Source organism: Carassius carassius, chromosome 23 (assembly GCF_963082965.1).
Source record: "Carassius carassius chromosome 23, fCarCar2.1, whole genome shotgun sequence".
Lineage (NCBI taxonomy): Eukaryota > Metazoa > Chordata > Actinopteri > Cypriniformes > Cyprinidae > Carassius > Carassius carassius.
Genome location: NC_081777.1, coordinates 29,317,336 through 29,337,138, shown reverse-complemented (window position 1 = coordinate 29,337,138; position 19,803 = coordinate 29,317,336). Strand labels below are relative to the sequence as shown.

At 35.0% G+C, this 19,803-nt stretch overlaps 1 protein-coding gene across 1 annotated transcript; it reads left to right on the top strand.

The window, feature by feature from the left end:
• Positions 1 to 4,355: 4,355 nt before the first annotated feature.
• LOC132101735 (uncharacterized) lies at positions 4,356 to 12,813 on the top strand. The gene is made up of 13 exons (XM_059506912.1): positions 4,356 to 4,494; positions 5,024 to 5,217; positions 5,476 to 5,613; positions 5,798 to 5,927; positions 6,052 to 6,244; positions 7,420 to 7,561; positions 7,901 to 8,056; positions 8,141 to 8,196; positions 9,769 to 9,944; positions 10,042 to 10,442; positions 11,590 to 11,686; positions 11,766 to 11,940; positions 12,294 to 12,813. Exons 1-13 carry the CDS (start codon positions 4,372 to 4,374, stop codon positions 12,446 to 12,448), a joined length of 2,136 nt encoding a protein of 711 aa, XP_059362895.1. The 5' UTR covers positions 4,356 to 4,371; the 3' UTR covers positions 12,449 to 12,813.
• The last annotated feature ends 6,990 nt before the right edge of the window (positions 12,814 to 19,803 follow it).

Genomic DNA, 19,803 nt, shown 5'->3' with positions numbered 1-19,803 from the left:
AAAGCTGCAACATAAAACAAAACAAAAATACAAAGGGTTATGAATACTTTTACAAGGCATTGTATACAATCGTATACAAAAATGAAATAATATTCAGTCATTTCTTATTACATTCACACACACATACGTACTATGCATATTATATATATTATTATTATTATAAGGTCAAGTGGATAGTAATGATAATGTTTTTAGATTATATTAGATTAGATTCAACTTTATTGTCACTGCACATGTAACGTACAAGGCAACGAAATGCAGTTAGCATCTAACCAGAAGTGCAATAAGCAGTAAGTACAGAATATACAAGGTCTATAATATGTACAATAACTATACAGATAAGTATTATGGACATCATTATAAATTTTATAAATTATAAATACTATAAAAGATTATAAATACTATAAGTATAAAATAAAATAAAAGATTATAGATTATACTATAAAATAAAAGATTATAAATACTATAAGCATGATATACAGGTAGGTGTACTATGAACATACTATACAGATGGATTATGTAAAATTGTATGTACACTATAGGCAGAACTATGAACATAATTTACACTAGTGCAATGGACAGTAAAGTGCATAGAAAATATTTCAGTGTGCAAATGGATTACTCAGTGTTTCTGGATGAACAGACAGTAGTGCAAGTAATAACAAGTTTACTGTTTTTTGTTTGTTGTAAATAAATCATTCAGATGCAGTGGTGAAGAGGGAAAGGAGTCTGTGTGTGTGGTGTGGGGTGGTGTCAGAGGTCAGAGTTCAGCAAGGAGACAGCTGTAGGGAAAAAGCTGTTCCTGAATCTTGTGGTCCTTGTCCGGAGGCTCCTGAAGCGCCTCCCGGAGGGCAAGAGGTTAAACAGTCAGGGTGAGAGGAGTCCTTAAGAATGCTGCGAGCTTGACATAGACAGCGTTTCCTCTGGATGTCCTCAATAGCAGGAAGTGGTGTCCCTGTGATGTGCTGGGCAGTTTTCACTACCCTCTGCAGTGCCTTGCGGTCAGCCACTGAGCAGTTCCCATACCAGACTGTGATGCAACTGGTCAGGATGCTCTCGATCGCACACCGGTAGAAGTTCACCAGGATGGCTGAAGACAGCTGGTTATTCTTCAGTGTTCTAAGGAAGAAGAGGTGATGGTGAGCCTTCTTGACCAGGCTGGAAGTGTGTGTAGTCCAGGACAGTTCCTCCGAAATGGTGGTTCCCAGGACCTTGAAGCTGAAGACACGTTCAACAACCATCCCGTTAATGTGGATGGGGTCATGCGTGCTTCCTTTCTTCTTCCTGAAGTCCACAATGAGCTCCTTTGTCTTATTGGTGTTAAGGAGCAGGTTATTGTCAGCGCACCAAGTGACCAGGTGCTGTACCTCCTCCCTGTAGGCAGTCTCATCGTTGTCTGTGATGAGGCCAATCACCGTGGTGTCGTCTGCAAACTTAATGATGGATCCATGCACAGGCTTGCAGTTGTGGGTGTAGAGGGAGTAAAGGAATGGGATCAGCACACAGCCCTGTGGTACGCCGGTGTTGAGTGTGATGGTGGTGGAGTGGTTGTGGCCTGACCTAACATGCTGAGGTCTATTGGTCAGAAAGTCCATAATCCAGTTGCAGAGGGAGGTGTTAATGTCTAGGTCTCCAAGTTTTGTTGTCAGCTTGGAGGGAATGACGGTGTTAAATGCTGAACTGAAGTCAACAAACAACATCCGTACATATGTGTTGTTATTGTCCAAGTGTGTGAGTGCACAGTGCAGCACTGTGCATACTGCATCCTCTGTGCTCCTATTTTTACGGTAGGCAAATTGGTGTGGGTCCAGTGTGGGTGGCGAGGCAGTCTTTGAGGTGTGCTAGGACCAGCCGCTCAAAGCACTTCATGATGATGGGTGTGAGTGCTACGGGGCGATAGTCATTCAGGCACACTGGGGAGGAGTTTTTTGGTACTGGCACAATGAATGTGGACATGTTGGCACAGTTGCTTGGGTGAGGGACAGGTTGAAAATGAGAAAATTACAACCCTTTACAACAAGTTTTTTATCATGTAAATGCATAGCATTTGTCTATTCTAACCCTTTAATCATATACAGTCACAGAAGATGTTGAAAGTGTCTCCAGGAATGTTATTCACACTGAATAAAACAACGCATTGACTGTTTAGACAAACGCAGCAGGAGGTAAATTTGCTGGTGATGTTCTACATTACACAAAAACCCCTTTGTTCACTTCAACTGTTTCTTATTACTCAATTTGAAATCAAAAATTACTAGCTATTTGTTATATTCTCTCACACTCTTTTCCTCTCCACTTTTTCATATGAGATGTGATAAAAAGTGTCCAAAGCTATTGTTTCTGAGTAAACAAGTCTATTAAAAGGCAGTTGGCTCTGTTTAATTCAAAGGCAACTTAACACAGTCACCTTATTAGGAGTCCAAGCACCCAAGATCCCGGAACCCTACTGTTTTCATACTGATTTTCTTCTTCTTATTCTGCCCTAAAAGTGTCTGGCCAGCCAAAACTGTAAGTCGTAGAAACACCAAATTTGGCAGGATGGTCCCAGATCTCCCCTTCTACTCAGGTGCACACACACCCCCCGATCAGACCATAGGTGGCGCTATAATAATTTACAATAGATTGAATGTTTGAAATTTAATATACAATAAACCTTGAACTTGTCTCTACCGCAACACAAGGTCTGTACTGCAACACATAACTTTGCTGCAGTAAAGACATGTTGCGGAAATGACATTTTTGCTAATATTGAGGCTCTATGGCAGCTAGCAAGGTCTACTACATTAGTTTTAACTCTTAGCATCTTAATTTGACATAAACTAAATATTGAATTACATGTTTTTAAAATGTAGTTCACAGTACAGAATTACTAAGCTGCATGATACTGGCACAGAAAAGATCTTGTGAGTGAGGTTGTGAGGTGGCCAGTCAGCGATGTGCTCATGTGCTAATTTCTGTTTTTAGAGAAACTAGACTTGTTTGTCTTTGATATAGTGTGATAATAAAAGCCAGTTTTCATTATTGCTGTAAGGTCTCAAAAGTGTGGGACAGGCACATATGGTAAAAAAAAAAAAATAACTAAAAGTGATCAGTAAATAAGTAAAAAAAATTATAATAATAATAATTAAGATGCTGTAAATGAATATGTATATTAAACAATTCCATTTGAAATAATGTTACATTTTAATTAAATAGCTTATTTTATGTACAGTATCTCAACATTGTGACCAGAGTTGTGGGACATGAACAAAAATGGTGTTTGGACCTATAAATGCTTCATAATTTTATATTAAATCACATTAATCATTATATACATATATATATAATTATTATTATAATTTAAAAATTATTATTATTATTTTTTTGTCAAGGTGTGTAATGACACTGTGAATATATTTACAAAGCATAATTTAATTTTAAATTTAAGTACATTTCTTCCAGTGGGTGAAAAATAAGAAGTTAATCCCACACTGAAATTGGTTGAATGTATGTAATGTAATTCTAAGTTTTGACGTCAGTTGGACTTGAATATTTGACCTGTTTTTTGATGTCAACTTTGATGTCTTCTCAACATCAATTGCTCAATGGGCCGTGCTTGGACCTCGATAATCGCCACTTGCGGCTATTTGTAGCCTATATTAGGATAAATCAATGCTGTCTCATGAGACGGAGAGAAGTCAACATTCACCTTCAATTTTCTAAACCATGCTCTTCAAAAGTCACAACCTGCCCTAAAGGAAAGGCTGATCTAAAAGTGTTTTTACAAACCTATGACTTCTTTCTTCCTTTGATCACAAAAAAAAGAGATTTGGGGGAATGTTAGGGTCTGACTGTATCTGTGGCTGTTTCTTTTTGTGGAAATGTTCACACATGAAATGCAATGCGATTAAGACTTGAATCATTCTGCTTAACATCTTTTGTATTACATGCAAAAAAGAATCAGTTTCAAATTACATAAAATTGAGTAAACAATGGCCTAATATTCTGTTTTATCAGATGGTAATGATTTTCTGAAAAGCCCCTTAAATATCTGGTATCATGTTTGAGGAATGTGAATGAGATTGGAATGCAGACTGCAAAAACATATAATAATAAAAATGATATTTGTATAAAAAGAATATTTTCTAAACTGTATTTTAACCTTGATGAACAGTAAGAAAAATAATTCAACATGCATAAATTTGTAAAAAAAAAAAAAAATTTTAATGTAAAATTTAAAATTATACATGTGTATGTAACTTTTTAAGGAAGACGATTCCTGTCATTTATCACATGCTTGTCTTCAGCTGGTAGAACAACTCAAACAAATAGAAAGTATCCACCCATTTCTCAGTATATAGCATTGCTCACTGTGTGATTCGGACAGACACAATGGCACACGGCACAACGCTGCAGCTCCTGAGCTTGGCTCTCGCTCTGGGACCAGCTCTAGGATTCTATGGGGGTTCCCTGACATTCACGCCTGGAAACAGATTTCCAGATGGATCAGTGGAGGTAAATCCAGTTTTGAAATGTTACAACTTAATGAGTCTCACTTTAATTTGTTTATTTGTATTTGTATTTTTTTTTACTTGTACTATTTCTGTGTGTTACTGTCATTCATTTTATTTTATTATTAATAATAATTATATTATAATTTATTTATAATATAAGTGTTTATTGATAGTTTACATTTGTGTTGATCTTTTATATTTAGTTTTCACATTTAAAATGTTAATAATAATTTTGTTATGTGCATTCATCATTTTATTGTTTTACACACTTCTATATGGCTTTAATTTATTTTCAGTTTTAGTTTTAGTATTTTGAATTCTTTAACTTAAACTTATTTATTCCAATTACAGTAAATGCCAAATCAACTAATTTTCATTTAATGTTTTTTTTTTTTTTTTTTTTTTAAGTCCAAGATGTAACAAAAATAAACCTTTCATTATAAAATATAATAATAATAATACAAAGATATAATGTCTTATGTAAATCATGTGACAACTAGGCCCCGGTCTATTCTATGTGTTTTTGGCAGATGCACTTTTACTACAGAGAGTCCAGTAGGGGTCCCTGTGGTTCTCAGGTTGACTGGATCTGTGAGAGTGGATCATGTGGCATCCTCACTAACACTGGGCCTGTGGTGACAGACCGTGCAGCTGAAAATCTGTGGTGCCAATCAGAAGTTCACATGGCCACCAATGTTACTAAAAATGGTCCATTCATTCTGAGGTAATTCTGATGCTGTTTTTATATAACAGATCTACTATGCTCTGCTTTAAGTTATTGATAGTCTTACACTGTAATCACAAAATACACATAATACATACAAATAAATAAATACAGTCCCAAATGATCTGAAAAATGTGTACGTTAAAGGATAAGTTTTGTAGTTAGTGCATAAATTATATGTTCTCATGTACTTAAACACATAAAAATAAATGATGTATTAACAAAATGCACATGCAAATTATTAAATATCTCTATCAGTTCCTCTGGTTGCTGCTGGGAGGATAATGTTCATGGTGTCGGTGGATGGACGCTTCGCACTCATGTTGACGCTGGACATCGATCTGACACTCAGTCTCCGAACAGATCCCCTGTTTCAGCAGTAATTCCAAACATAAGGTGTGCGCTTCTTAAAATGACATCGTGAAAATGTGTTTATATATATATATATATATATATATATATATATATATATATATATATATATATATATATATATATATATTACATTTGCATTTTCATTAACAGACACATTCATTTCCGTAAATAAATAATCTTGCTCCATCATCTTAATAATACACAGGATTCCTCAGAACTGCTTCCAGAGCATTAAGTTGCTGGCACATGATCCAGATGACGATGTAGTGAGATGCAGGTATAATGACGCCAACTGCACAGTTTGCCATCAACATCAAAACATTCATCTTCAAGAGGTGATGCTTTCTTATGCCAAACTCTTCAACTTAAAGAAAGGAAAATTAAGTTCCTTGACCCTTTTCACATTTTGACCTTTTAATGTATAATTTTGGAATGTGCATGGTTTATTCTTTTTTGTAGGAATTGTGCACTTTGCACAGAGAAAATGCTCTGGACGTAGGTGTGCATGTGTTTGAGCTCATGCTGGAGGATTATGCCGTTTCAAACATAACTGTGACTGATGCTAGCGGGGTCTCCTCAGTCAATAATGCAGTCAGTGACAGCAGTAACCCAACAGCCCTCAGTCAAGTGCCTCTGCAGTTTGCAGTTGAAAGTAAGTGAGAATCACATTATCGGCTATGGGCAAAAAAAAGACTCTCCCTCAAGCAATAAAACAAGTTAGGAAGCTTTTATATAGCTTTTCAGGAAAAATTTTAAGAAATCACAAAAATGGATTCAAATTAAGTAGAAAAGTGAAAAACATTGAGAACAAAATCTTTAATTTTTTTTAACATACAAAGTCTCGCAAATGAATTGAAAGAATATCAGATATATTTATTTGTCAAAGTACAGTAAAGATTTGTAGAAACAAATTTCATTTAGAAATGGCTAATTTATTTTACAAACAATAACAAAGAAACGGCAAGTTACATTGATTCACATGTAAAAATTTTAAGTAGGAAAACTAAAATAAAATGTTCTTGTAAAATGTACTGTAATAATCAAAATGTTTTATTTACAGCTTTGAATAATAACTTTACAGTGTAAGAAATCCTTATGCAGTAATCCCAACTGACTGGAAAAGTCATGGAAATATATTGCTAGCCTAGTATATAAAAGTCTAAAGTCTGTGCAGAATTTATTTTTGTTTATTTATTTATGTATGTATTTATTTATTGATTGATAGAAGGTATAAATGTTTAATCTGTTGATGAATGTATTTTTAAACCCAAAGAAAGAAAAATTGGAAGTCAAAAGTGCATGTGAAAGAATATAAACTAGATATACAGTATAGAGCTACAGTATTATTCTACCAATATTCGAGACATTGATCACCTCCACAACAACATTCATCTGTGTTTAATCCACCTGAACAACTGGTTTCTGTCATTTGAGAGAGTGCATGTCAGTAGGAGAAGCTAAAACAATGCAAGACGTGTCAAAAGAAAAATTGTGGATGAACAGGTTCATGGTGAATTTTATCAGAAAGTAGAAGTGAACACATATGTTCCACTTACATTAAATGTTCAGTGGACAGTGGTGCCACAGATTTCAATAAACATTTTTCTTGTGAAGAACAATCAATCTAAAGAGCTTTTATTCTACTTTAAAAAACCCTTTGTGCACTGAAACGCTTTAGTGGATGTTAAATGTCTGCCGCCGATTGCAGTTAAGAACATTTAATTTTATAAGTGTATAGGATGCTTTTATTTCAGGTCTGCTGTGAATTGTGTAGCACTGATACTGTGCATTTCTGTGTATTTAAACATGATCTACATCATCTTGCAGTTCTCCCACCATCTCAGGGTTGTGTACCAGGCGTGAACAAACCAAGTTTCTTGACACCAACTCCTTTACATGGAGATGTGCATCATGCCGCTGTGGGAGAGGTGCATGAGATCACCCTCAGAGCACAGATCTCGGACAGCAGGTCTGAAGAATGTTTTGTGTTCATCACACAAAGAATCACAATATTCATCTTAGATATTTATTAAGCCAACTTTTCCTTACTGCAACCTCCAGATTTGATTGCATTTTGTTTTTGGTGACAGTCATAGATTTGTAATAAATAATTGCATTTCATTTCTAAGTGGCGTGATTTTGCTGAGTAGATGAATTGAACTGAATTCCTTTTTAATCAGTAGATCCAGCTGGAAAAATACTTTGACATGCTCGAATGTCAATGTTTGCCAAATCAGGTTTTTCATGTGTCTGCCGATTGAGTTACAGTAATGTTATCTGATCTTTTCTTTTGCTCCTGTCTGTGTAGCATCTATGACTTCCAGGTCAGCGGCCCCTCTAATATGTCTAAGACTCTGACAAGTGAGAATAATGGGGTTTTGGTGGCAACACTGACCTGGACTCCACAGGAGACGGATCTGTATCGTCGTGTACCTGTGTGTTTCGCAGCAGACACACTTCACAGGTAAAATGGGCTCTATATTTAAATTGATTATTTATGTTCTCTGCATAGTTTCTTATGAGTTCTTGTCTGTGTTTTCTTTATCAGTCAGTCAGAAATGAGGTGCATCATTGTGGCTGTGGCAAAAGCAAGGGTTCTCTCAGGTAAATACAATAGCAGGAACCTCTTTTATGTAAGTATTTAAATACAGAGAAAAATTGTTTGCGAATGATTGTTTTTGCGAAGTGAATGAATCATTTGCGCATCTGCACCTAATGATTCGTTTCATTCAATGACATTTCTTCATTTTGAAGCATATGACTTCTGAATGTTCGAAGGTTTCCCTTACGAAAAAAAGTTTATTCATGTGTGCTATTAGTATACTTCCTTTAAACAAAAAATTAGGAAAGTATACTTTGTCTACTTTTTATGTACTTCTCAGAAATGTGTACTTCTCCGTTAAAATGACATTTATGTATACTCGACTTACACTTAAAAAAAAGTCTAAATATATTTGAGCTATACTTGGTCTCCGGGAATCCATGTTTTTATTGTTATACTGTAGGGGGCGCTATTACACATCTTCTGTACATAATTTTCAAAACACAAGTGAAGAAAAAACCGAAACAACAGATGCTTCCACATGTAATCTAAAATAGGGGTGAATGATATATATCGGTATGTATATATAAGTATGATGTAAAGTTCACTTAAAGAAAACTTACAAGTATACTTGCATTATGAAACTATTGTTTACTGAGACTATACTTCAAAGTGTACAAAAAATGCTACAAGTATTTAATTAGTAAACTATCAGTATACCTATAAGTTCACTTTTAGTTGCAGTACAAACTAAAAACATAGATGTAAACTAATTATGTACTCAAAGTTTACTACTGTTATTCTTATAAAGTCTATAGAGTCGTATAAAGTCTATACTTTTATATCCTAGAAAGTGGGCCAATTTAGTCCCAAGGAGTATTGAAATAGTACAGTTTCAAGTATACTACTAGAACATTGATATTTGTATATTTGCTACATAAAGTGTACTTAAAACTATACGTGAACTTTACTTAAGTATACTTAATAAAATAAACTTGAAGTATACAAAGAGTTCACAACTAGTGCTAATGTTAAAGCTATAATTCATTTAGGCTGCTTTGTTATAATTTGTGGAGAAAAAGGTACTTTAATATTCTTTCTAGAGTGCTTTACTTTAATGTGTTTTTTTACATGCATATGCAGCCTAATAAAATTCTAAATTACTGGTCGTCAACATCTCAACAACTCAAAACTGTTTTTAATGAATCGGTTTGACTAAATGATTCACTCATGAAACACAAATATTTTCACTTATCCACACTTACTGACATAACAATGTAACTTACAAAAAAAAGAGCCACTGAATGTTCCAATGAACAAATCTTTTTGGTGAGTCACTGCAGATCACTACCACTAAAAACAACTTTAGCTTGTACATTGTGTTGTTGTGGCTGTACCTAACAAACCTTGAGCCAGTTATTCGGGTAGTTAGATAAACAGTCAAATTAAACGCTACTAGATATGTCCACTAGAATGCAGGGAGTCAGTCAGTCATTGTGCAAGTCCTGCGTAACTAGAAACATTTGCATTCACATAATTGTGTAAAATTTAATTCCTGGATGTTTTTGATGATTTAAATGCAGGTCACATAAAAAATACCCCAGTGACTTAATGCCTGAATCATATCTTTCAAGGTGAAGCAAAAGTCATCTGTGAAGATAACAGCATCAGCATTGTTGTCAGTAAAGCAACAATGGATGGTATTGACCAGAACTGGCTCCAACTGCGAGACCCCACCTGTTCCCTTACCTCCAATGACACCCACATCATGGGCACGATGTCTCTCAACACCTGTGGCACTACCATTGATGTATGCCAACTAATATGTAAAATTTTTGTGTTGCATTGAAGGCCCTTACACTCTCTTTATTTTTCCCTCTTTTGTCTTTTTTTTCAACACCAACCAGGACACTGGAGATTTCATCGTCTTCAAAAACGAGATCAACTCCTTCGAGAACCAGAATGCTGTTATCACCAGGCGCAATCAAGTTAAAATCGGCTTCTCCTGCCAGTATCCCAAAATGGCCAGTGTCTCCAACCGCTACGTCAACCATAAATCTGACTACATCTTCACTGAATCCAGCTTTGGCACGTTTGGTTACGCGTTTGAAGTTTTCACAGACAGTAGCTTCAGCAGTCAGGTGGATCCCAGCCTGTATCCGGTGCAGGTTCAGCTGATGGACCAGATCTACATGGGCATTGAAGCTCGTACTGCTCTACCAGAGGTCACTCTCTTCGTTGAGTCCTGCAGAGCCACTCCTGAAGACAATCCATTCAGTGCTGTCTTTTATGACCTCATCAAAGATGGGTAAGATTTATAATGAACCAGATTTGAACATTTTTAGAAGAAAAAATAGGATGTTGCCTATTTTATGGTCTTCCAGCCATACGCATGAGCAATAGCATGAACTAATGATAGAGTACTGTAAGTAGGCCTATAATTAGTCCTAAAAGTCTATTCATTGTATTCCAAGCTTATCATTGGTAATGCTTAAAACACTGCAGGAACTTTGCAAAATTAAACGTTTGCTTGATTAAGCTTTTGGGCTGCTAACGAAAAGGTTTCAGGTTCTAGCCCTTGTACAAAGTAGGTGGTCTCCTTTAAATATACGGTTGGCCTTCAAAGCTTTTTTGAACCTCACAATGGCTTTTCTCAGAACCATTTATAATAACTGTGGCTGCAGGTGTGGTTTAGTAATGCGGAAAAAACAAGTGTGAAGCTAAAGATTGAAGCTTGTATTTGTGCACCTGATGCGTTTTTCAGTGCTAAACACACTTGTTTATACTGTTTTAGTGAGAGAAAACAATTTGTAATTTATTTTACAAATTGTTACTCATTGCATTTAATCCGCTAAAAACTATATCTGCCGAGAGATCTTAAAATAGCATAATTAATACTTGTATTCAGCAAGGGCACATTAAATTGCTCAAAAATGTCACTTAGAGACATTCAGGACGTAATTCAAATAAATGCAGTTTTTTAAACTTTCCATTCATCAAAAAATCCTGAAAAAATATTATTTTTCTACAAAATGAAAAGCACAACTGTTTTCAACATTGATAATAATAAATGTTTCTTGAGCAGCAAATAAGTATATCAGAATGATTTCTGAAAGATGATGTAACACTGAAGACTGGAGTAATGATGCTTAAAAATTTAGCTTTGCATCACAGGAATAAATTATGTTTTAAAATATTTCCAAATAGAAAACAGTTCTTTTAAATTGTAAAAATATTGCACAATATTACTGCTTTTACTGTATTTTTGAGCAAATAATTGCAGCCTTGAAGAGCAGACTATTCAGTGTGTACATAGACTATTCAGTTCATCAAGAAACAACGAGTGTATTATGTTGCATTTTCTTTTTACCTTCAAATCAGTCATGCACAATACCAAATTTCCTGATATAGACAATAATAATGTAATTCAGTTCCTTGATTGTGTTTTTTTTCAGGTGTGTTGTGGATGATACACTCATGGTTTACCCAAGTGCCTCCACAAAGTATGAATTTCAGATCCAAGCCTTCAAGTTCACAGGAGGCTTCAATGAGGTACAACACATCTGCGTAACAATTGTGTTTGTGTTTAGCAGGAATATTTCACTATAATACTCTAAAATCATGTTGACAGGTGTACATCAGCTGCTCTGTGATCCTGTGTGCAAGAGACAGCTTAAACTCCAGATGTGCCCAAGGCTGCCTGGGCCAAGCTGCACGCAGACGTAGGCGAGATGTGAGCCAAGAAACTGCCAGGCACTACATCACCCAGGGTCCCTTGCAAGTGGCGAGACAGGCTCGTAATGCTGGTATATGAATATGGTTTAACAGAATAGTTGATTGAAAGTATGAATCATTCCTTTAAACAATGACTGTGATATGATTTCGGTAACACTTTGATTGTATTATTAACATTGGTTCATGCATTAACTAATGTTAACAAACAATAAGTAATATATTTCTTGTGGTATATTTTCATCTCTGTTAATGTTTGTTAAAGGAATAGTCCACCCAAAAAATAGTGAGGATGAGTACATTTTTAGCTAAATTTCATTTTTGGGTGAACTAGTCCTTTAACTAATGTTCATGAATGGAACCTTATTGTAAAGTGTTACCATGATTTTTATGTCATGGTCTTTGATGTTGCTCTTTCATTTTGTAGCCTCGAATGATGGTGGATTTCTTCACATGAGCACAAGCACCGTCGTCTTTGCAGGACTCTTTGTTGTCTCCATTGCAGTGTTGGTGGGAATACTGGTATATAATGCCAGAAGAACAAGATCCATTGACCAAATGCATCTACTGTCCACTTTCTGAGATACTGTAATGACCAGTTTGAGAACTACATCCTTCCAGATTATAAATTGTAAAAGTCTTTCCAGTTTCCTATACATGAGCAGTAAATGAACAGTTTTTGAAGTAAATGGTATAAACGCACAACAATGACTATTGGTGTGGCTGGTATTATCCCAATTCTTTCAATTCTTTTTTGCCACTTATTTCCTTCCTTTACTTTCACACAACATTCCTAACTGAAACATAATGTTTATTGGGGTGAAATTATAGAAAACATGAAACTTCACTCATAGTCTTACTGAGAATGAGATGGCATTCCAGGGCTGTTGGAAGAACAAACATTTATTAATGAGTTTTGGTTTTAAAATAAACTGTACATTCAAGCATTTATTGTTGATGTGTGGTCATTTGCAAAAATACCCTCCTTGGTCAATTTGGTGTGCAGAAAGTGTTTATTCAACCATTATTGTATGTACTGCTTCACATTAGTCATTATAAGAAATAAAGTATTGGTTTCAGTAGAGAAGCAGCCCACATATAAAACTAAAATATTCAGAATGAGGTTAAAGCATTTTTTCACTCACACACTTTCCCTCTTGATATAAATCACATGCAAATCATATATCAGATGATTTTAACATTATTGCATAACATTAAAAGATTATATTTCATGGGACTTGCTAGCCTATACAAAAGTACATAATCTTCATAAATTCAGCCCTTTAATATTCTCACACTTATGAAAAACAATTTTTTTTAACTGAAATGATATTATATATATATATATATAATATATAACTCTAACTAAAATTTTAATGAAAAGAAAGAAATATACAAATAAAAATTATTCCATTCTTTCAGACGACAAAAACAATAGTATTTAATGTAGGTCAAATTAATTTAGGAAAAAGTCTACATTTTATGAATAACGAATATGGATAAAATGCATCTAAAATCAACTTAATCAAGTTAATCTACATGATAATGATCAATGATCATCACTCACTATCTCAAAAATACTGAAGCATTTCCAATTAGTCATCATGACTGTGTTTTATTTAATGTGGAAGTTTATAAAAGAAAAATCAAAATTAGGCCTAATGTAGTTAGGCCAGCATCTTAGCAGCAAACCTTCTTATAAGCTTAGTGCTGAAATGCTCTAATAATAATAATAATAATAATAAGTAATCTCAAAAATGATCTTACTTTCATGTCACCTACATCAGATGATCTATGGGAAAGCAAAACTTCCTGATGATAAAATGAAGTGGAAGAAAAGCTGCAGGGCAGGAAGTACATGAATATTCTTGTATGTAAGATTTCAGAAAGATTATACATATCTTTAAAATGCATTGAGTTTCCTTTTTCTTTTTTTTCCAACAGATCCACTTTATCTCAGCACATTAGAGAAAACAATTTTTAATGTCATATAAAGTCATAGGCATAAAATGATTGACTGCAATATGCAAAAATACATGCACATTATAATGATCTGCTAGTGAAAGTAGAAGGGAAACAATACGTTTTAAAATGAATTAAAGGAGCAATTTCAAATTTACATTTCCTGATAATTTACTCACCCCCATGTCATCTAAGGTGTTTACGCCGTTCATTCTTCAGTCAAAAAGAAATTAAGGATTATTCTCCTTATAGTGGACTTCAGCGGCTACCTAATGGTCAAAATTACAGTTTCAGTGCAGCCTCAAAGGGCTTTACACAATACCAGACGAGGAATAAGGGTGTTATCTAGCGAAACAATTGTTTATTTTTTTTTTTTTAATTTATAAAAAAAATAATAAATAAAGTATATGTTTTATAAGCAAAAATGTGTGACTTGCACTGCTCTGCGGTGCTTGTCCGTGACTTCACGTAATATGTTATGTTGAAATGGCCACGCTTGACATAGGCCTGGTTTTTCAATAAAACTATAATATTTTAAACATGAAAATTAAATGAAAAGATTTGATTGCTGTATTGCATTTAGACCTGCTCATGTTACATCGTATTTTATTTTTTTTTAACGCGTTTTACCGCGTTGCTCATTATAACAATCACATACGATTATGTTGAGCTTAGGAATGCAGTGGCCAATCAGAAGCGGTCAGATAAGTCATCACTAAATTTTGTTTAGACTGAAACTTGCCAATTAAAGTTATATATATATATATATATATATATATATATATATATATATATATATAGTTATATTTTATTTATTTTATTTAAAACTTTATTTACTTTATTTTAGTGTATAAACATTTTAGGGCTAACTGTAATTACACTAAATTAAAATAAGAAATGTTTCTTGGCAACTACTGTAGCTAAAACAAAAGTAAAATGTTTCAGGTTTCTTTGATGAATAGAATAAATTACATTTTAAAATAATTTCAAACAGAAACTTTAAATAGTAAAAAATATTTTACATTTTATCAAATAAATGCAGGCTTGGTGAGGAGAAGAGACTCATTTAAAAACATGAAAAATCTTACTGTTAAAAAACTTTTCACCGGTACTTTGTTTGTGTGTGTATGTGTGTGTATGTGTGTGTATGTATATATATTTCTGTCATGACAACTCTCAGAGGGATTGGCATGGTAATGTATGTGAGAATTTTAATGTATTTTGTCTTGGCAGAATAGATCTGCTACACTGCTGCTGCTGCTAAACCCAAGCCTTGCTATTGCCAATACATCCATAATATCTTCAACTTCAGGCCCCCTCCTGCCTGGGCCTCTAACATCAGGCTTCACATTTTCAGAGGGCAATATTATAAATATATGTATATACACACACACACACACACACACACACACACACACACACACACACACACACCAGTGGCAGGGGGGCCTGGGTGGGCCTTGGCCCCCTCATGTACATGTCCGGCCCCCTCAGATTTCCGATTGCTTAAAATAAAATAAGTAAATTAAGAAAATGTTGATTTGTCAGTCTGATTGATAGATTGACCAATCAAAATGCTGCACGGTAAAATGCGGCTGTTTTCAAACTTGATTTGATTAGCCTATGTCACGTGTTGTGCGTAACTGACGCCGTCATCTTCGCTTGAGAGTTCATTAATATTCGGTGACAATGGCAGCTGTCACGCAAAGTAGAATATTACGCTTTTTCAAAACAGCACTGCGACAGCGAGTGAAGTGGCACCTGAGGCTTCTCAGGAGGACATAGAAACGCCTATTTCATCACATGAGTGTAGCGGTAAGACTTCCACGACACAGATCAGCATAATGCCCAATGATTTGTCTACAATTGATGAACCGCATTCACAACCAGTGATGACCGCATTTACTTACACTGAATTTGCCGGAAAGAATCGTTGCTTTTCCCCAAAATGGTATAGTGAGTTCACATGGCTTGATTATAGTTCAATAATAATCGCCCCCGTAGACTCCGCCTTGCCATGTAAAAGGTAATCCCATGGTGTGAATTATAGCCGCTTTGCAATGTTGTATGCTGCTGAAACCGTTAAGTAAAAATGTTGTGATTTTATGCGGTATATATATATATATATTTGCTTATGCTGTATATATTCTGCTGTTTTTCGATCGTAAATTGGTGGATTTTCTGCACTGAGTATGATGACATCATTTAATAATTGCCCTCGTAGATTCTACGACGTAATATTAGACTCATGTAAAAGGTAAAAATCACCGAGCTATGTTGTGGGCTGTTATGACTGTTCTGCTGAAATGTATAAAAAAATATGCTGTTTTAAATGTGAACAGGTGTTAAGCTGTTTTTATTTATAGGTGTTAAGAGATATAGTGTATATTTATATAATATGTGTATATGTGTGTATGTGTGTATGTGTATATGCATGTATGTACTGTATGTGTGTGTGTGTGTGTGTGTATATGAGTTGCCCCCTCATTTTAAGATGGGACCCCCCAAAAATAAAATTCTGGCTATGCCCCTGACACACACACACACGCACACACACACACGCACACACACACACACACACACACGCACACATTTGGAGAGAATATTATATATTCTAATTCTGTAAAAATAACAAAATCACTCACTTATTTATAGGAACATTGTTTTTACTTTATTTGGGTACATTCATTTAAAATACTGGGATTAGAGTGTTAACATTTAATATAAGTGAAAACCTCTAACATGCTGTTTTACCAATATTGTTATATGAGAAATATGTGTTTATGTATGTTTTAAAATACTCACTTGACAAACTCACCTTTTCTTCATACAAACGAAATGAAGGCTGCGTTCCAATCGGCATGATTCATTCTTTCAGAAGACACTTCGAAGGGAGAATATTTGCAAAGACCATGCTGATATATACTTTCAAACTGAATTTGTGATAAAAAAAATCCAATAGGAATAGGGCATAGGGAAGATAACTCTGAATAGAACACACCCCAGGTACAGTGCAATCAATGACGTGGACACAGCAAACTACAGTAACTGCGAACTATGACTCTAACCACAGGTGAAGAGCTGTTGTTCCAACATATATAATGTATATTAGGGCTGGGCAGGTGTACACGTTATTATCGCATTAACGCATTAATTGATTAACACTGACAATTATTTTATTGTGTGTTAACACAGTTTTTTAAGAAAGTCCAACCTGTCCTCCAAATCCCTGAAATACGACCCATCAGAGCGTATACTACAATTGCGCCCCTGTTGGCAAAAGGTTGTTTGCATATTAAGGTTTTGTACTCTTTTATTTGCACTTTAATTTGGGTTTAATATGTAATCATGCTATCATGGATTCGATCCCAGAGAACGGATGTGCTCAAATGTCTATGCTCTATAAATGATAAATTTATAGAGCTATAAATTTAGCATGATTTCTGTGAGGGTTAGGTTTAGGGGTGGGGTTAGGTGTGGTCATTCGAACAAATAAACCACCTAGTAAAATATGTACCAATTACTGTTAGATCGGTGTAAAAAGTCCACACATTGCATTTAAATAAACGTGCATTTTGATTGGTAATGACGTTATACATTTCATGATGACAGACGCAACACGATACTGTCATTATTTTTATAATGAGAGTAATATTAACTTTAAAAGTAAATATAGGGTCGTAATAAGGTGCTTGCTCAAACAACCTATATGGTCGTTTTTTGTTGGAGGACAGGCTTGAAAGTCTGTTGCTCACTGGCTCTGAATACACATACAGACAAATCATGGGTCACAGGAGGGAATGCTCGTGATCAAATTATTTAGGCTAATCATCAACATTCACAAACCACTGTCCATTGTTATTTTTAACTGAAAAGAATGCAACGAGCTCGTAATCATGACTTTATAATTTGGAAATAGGAAGTTTCCAGTAGCAAGTGAAGACACTCGCTCAACACAGTGGAGTGAATCGTTGTGTTAACTTTGTGGTTTATAAATTTGAGTCATATGGGTCGCAGTAACAAACGTAATTTGGTTTACACATCTATCGCTTTTGCAGCTCAGAAATATTCATGCAATCATGCAGCATGTACTAGAAGATCTGCGATCCGGCTTGGTTAGCGTTCACACTCACTGATCTATATATAACTGAACCATGCTCTTCCCCACCTCTTCCAACCAAGCCAGTGACTGCTAAACAGAGCGATCATACTAGTCAAACGAACCAGGCTTTGGGGGTCGAAAACGGGCTCTGGCACGGTTAGGATTGCCTAGTGTGAGCACACCCTAATTACTCTACCGAATCCCGCACACACGAATCTCTACCCGCCCATCAAGTGTTGTCCTGCACCGCACTGTGATGGGTCCCACAGTCGTGCAGGTCTCTAATGCCTGGTTCAGATTACACGATTTTTTTGTTTTATGCGATAGTCACTGTGTCAGATTACACGATTTTGACTCCTAAAATATTGTCGTGTCGTGGACAAGAACCATGTCAGACTACACGTTTCTTCCAGACCAGTCTTTGAAGACGCGCGTGAAGGCGAAACTAGTAGCGCCTGACTTCCGAAAACGAACGTAAACAAACAATGGATGAAGCGGCGATTTTCGTATTGGCTGTCTTGTGTTCAAGAAAAAGATAAAAAAAGAAAGAAAACCCGACAATGGACACGTTCCTGGATTGCACGAAGAGGACAGTATGGACTGTCAATCCTTCAAAGAGAACTTGAGGTAAAATATATATATATTTTTATAACGTTAGGCCTATATTTGTACTTTTAGCCAGTAGTAAAAGTAATATAAATGTTGCTAGCTTGCCACAACGATAAGATATTTCAAAAACAGACTGTTAAAACAATTATTTGTTCATCAGTTTAATTAAATACTTCTAATGTTCAGAAGTAACGTTAACCATTATTGTTATGCAGTCACATGAGTAATTGAGCCTTTAACAATAAAAAAAAAATCAGTTTAATGCCTTTGATCGTTTCATAACACCATGCCATTCTCTATAGACTTACTCTCAATTATAAAAATTGCAATACCATTCCCATGGCATATATATATATATATATTTATATATATTTTATTGTTTTGAAGTTTTGCATTGTGTGAAGGTTTTATAAGTTAAACATTGCTATGGGCTAAAACCCTGAAAAAAAAGCCTGACTTTTTTTTTGTTTTTTTACACTGAAGGACAGTGACAGGAAGGGTTTTCGTGATCTGCTTAGGATGGATGTGGAGGATTTCAGCTACTTGCTTGGCAAAGTTACACCATTTATCCAAAGAAGGGACACAAAACTGAGAAGAGCAATCAGTGCAAGAATAAGGCTGTCAATTACCCTACGATTCCTTGCTACCGGTAAAAAGTACATTTAAAAAAAATTATATGACCCTGGTTTCACTGACAAAATTTAATCTAGTCCGGTAGTCCCAGACTAAAATGCAAGTTTGAGCTGTTTAAACTAAAAGTAATTTGCACTGACTTATCTTAAAATATGTCAGTGACATTTTTTAAGATAAAGATAATGTTTTTAAGGAAAGTTTATAAAAGCTACTTAAATGCTCCATCTCATTTAATGCCTAATTTGTGCTTAATCTTGCTGTGTCTGTAAATCCAGGCCATGGTACATTATAAACCTTATACATGCTTCCTTCCACAGGAGAGACGTTTAGATTTCTTAGCTTCCAGTACCGGATCGGCCTTAGTACTATCAGTGAGATAGTAATGGAGACTTGTCAAGCCTTGTATGGCGTCTTAAAGGAGGATCATTTAAAGGTAAGTCATTTGATGTAAATAACAGACGTACATTTCAAGACAGTGGGTTTACACAAAGAGAAGCCTTTACTGAATAATTCCCAAAACGAAGCGTTTTAACCAGAGTTATGGATATGTTTTTGATTTATAATAAGTGGACTTTTTTATTAAGTATAACCTCTGTAAAAATGAGAGAACATTACATGTATTAATTATATA

Excerpts from the sequence above, each read along its gene's own strand:
- LOC132101735 (XM_059506912.1), top strand. The coding sequence starts at position 4,372 with ATGGCACACGGCACAACGCTGCAGCTCCTGAGCTTGGCTCTCGCTCTG. Across the intron at positions 7,562-7,900 it reads GCACAGATCTCGGACAGCAG|CATCTATGACTTCCAGGTCA; the intron begins GTCTGAAGAATG and ends CTGTCTGTGTAG. Across the intron at positions 9,945-10,041 it reads CCTGTGGCACTACCATTGAT|GACACTGGAGATTTCATCGT; the intron begins GTATGCCAACTA and ends AACACCAACCAG.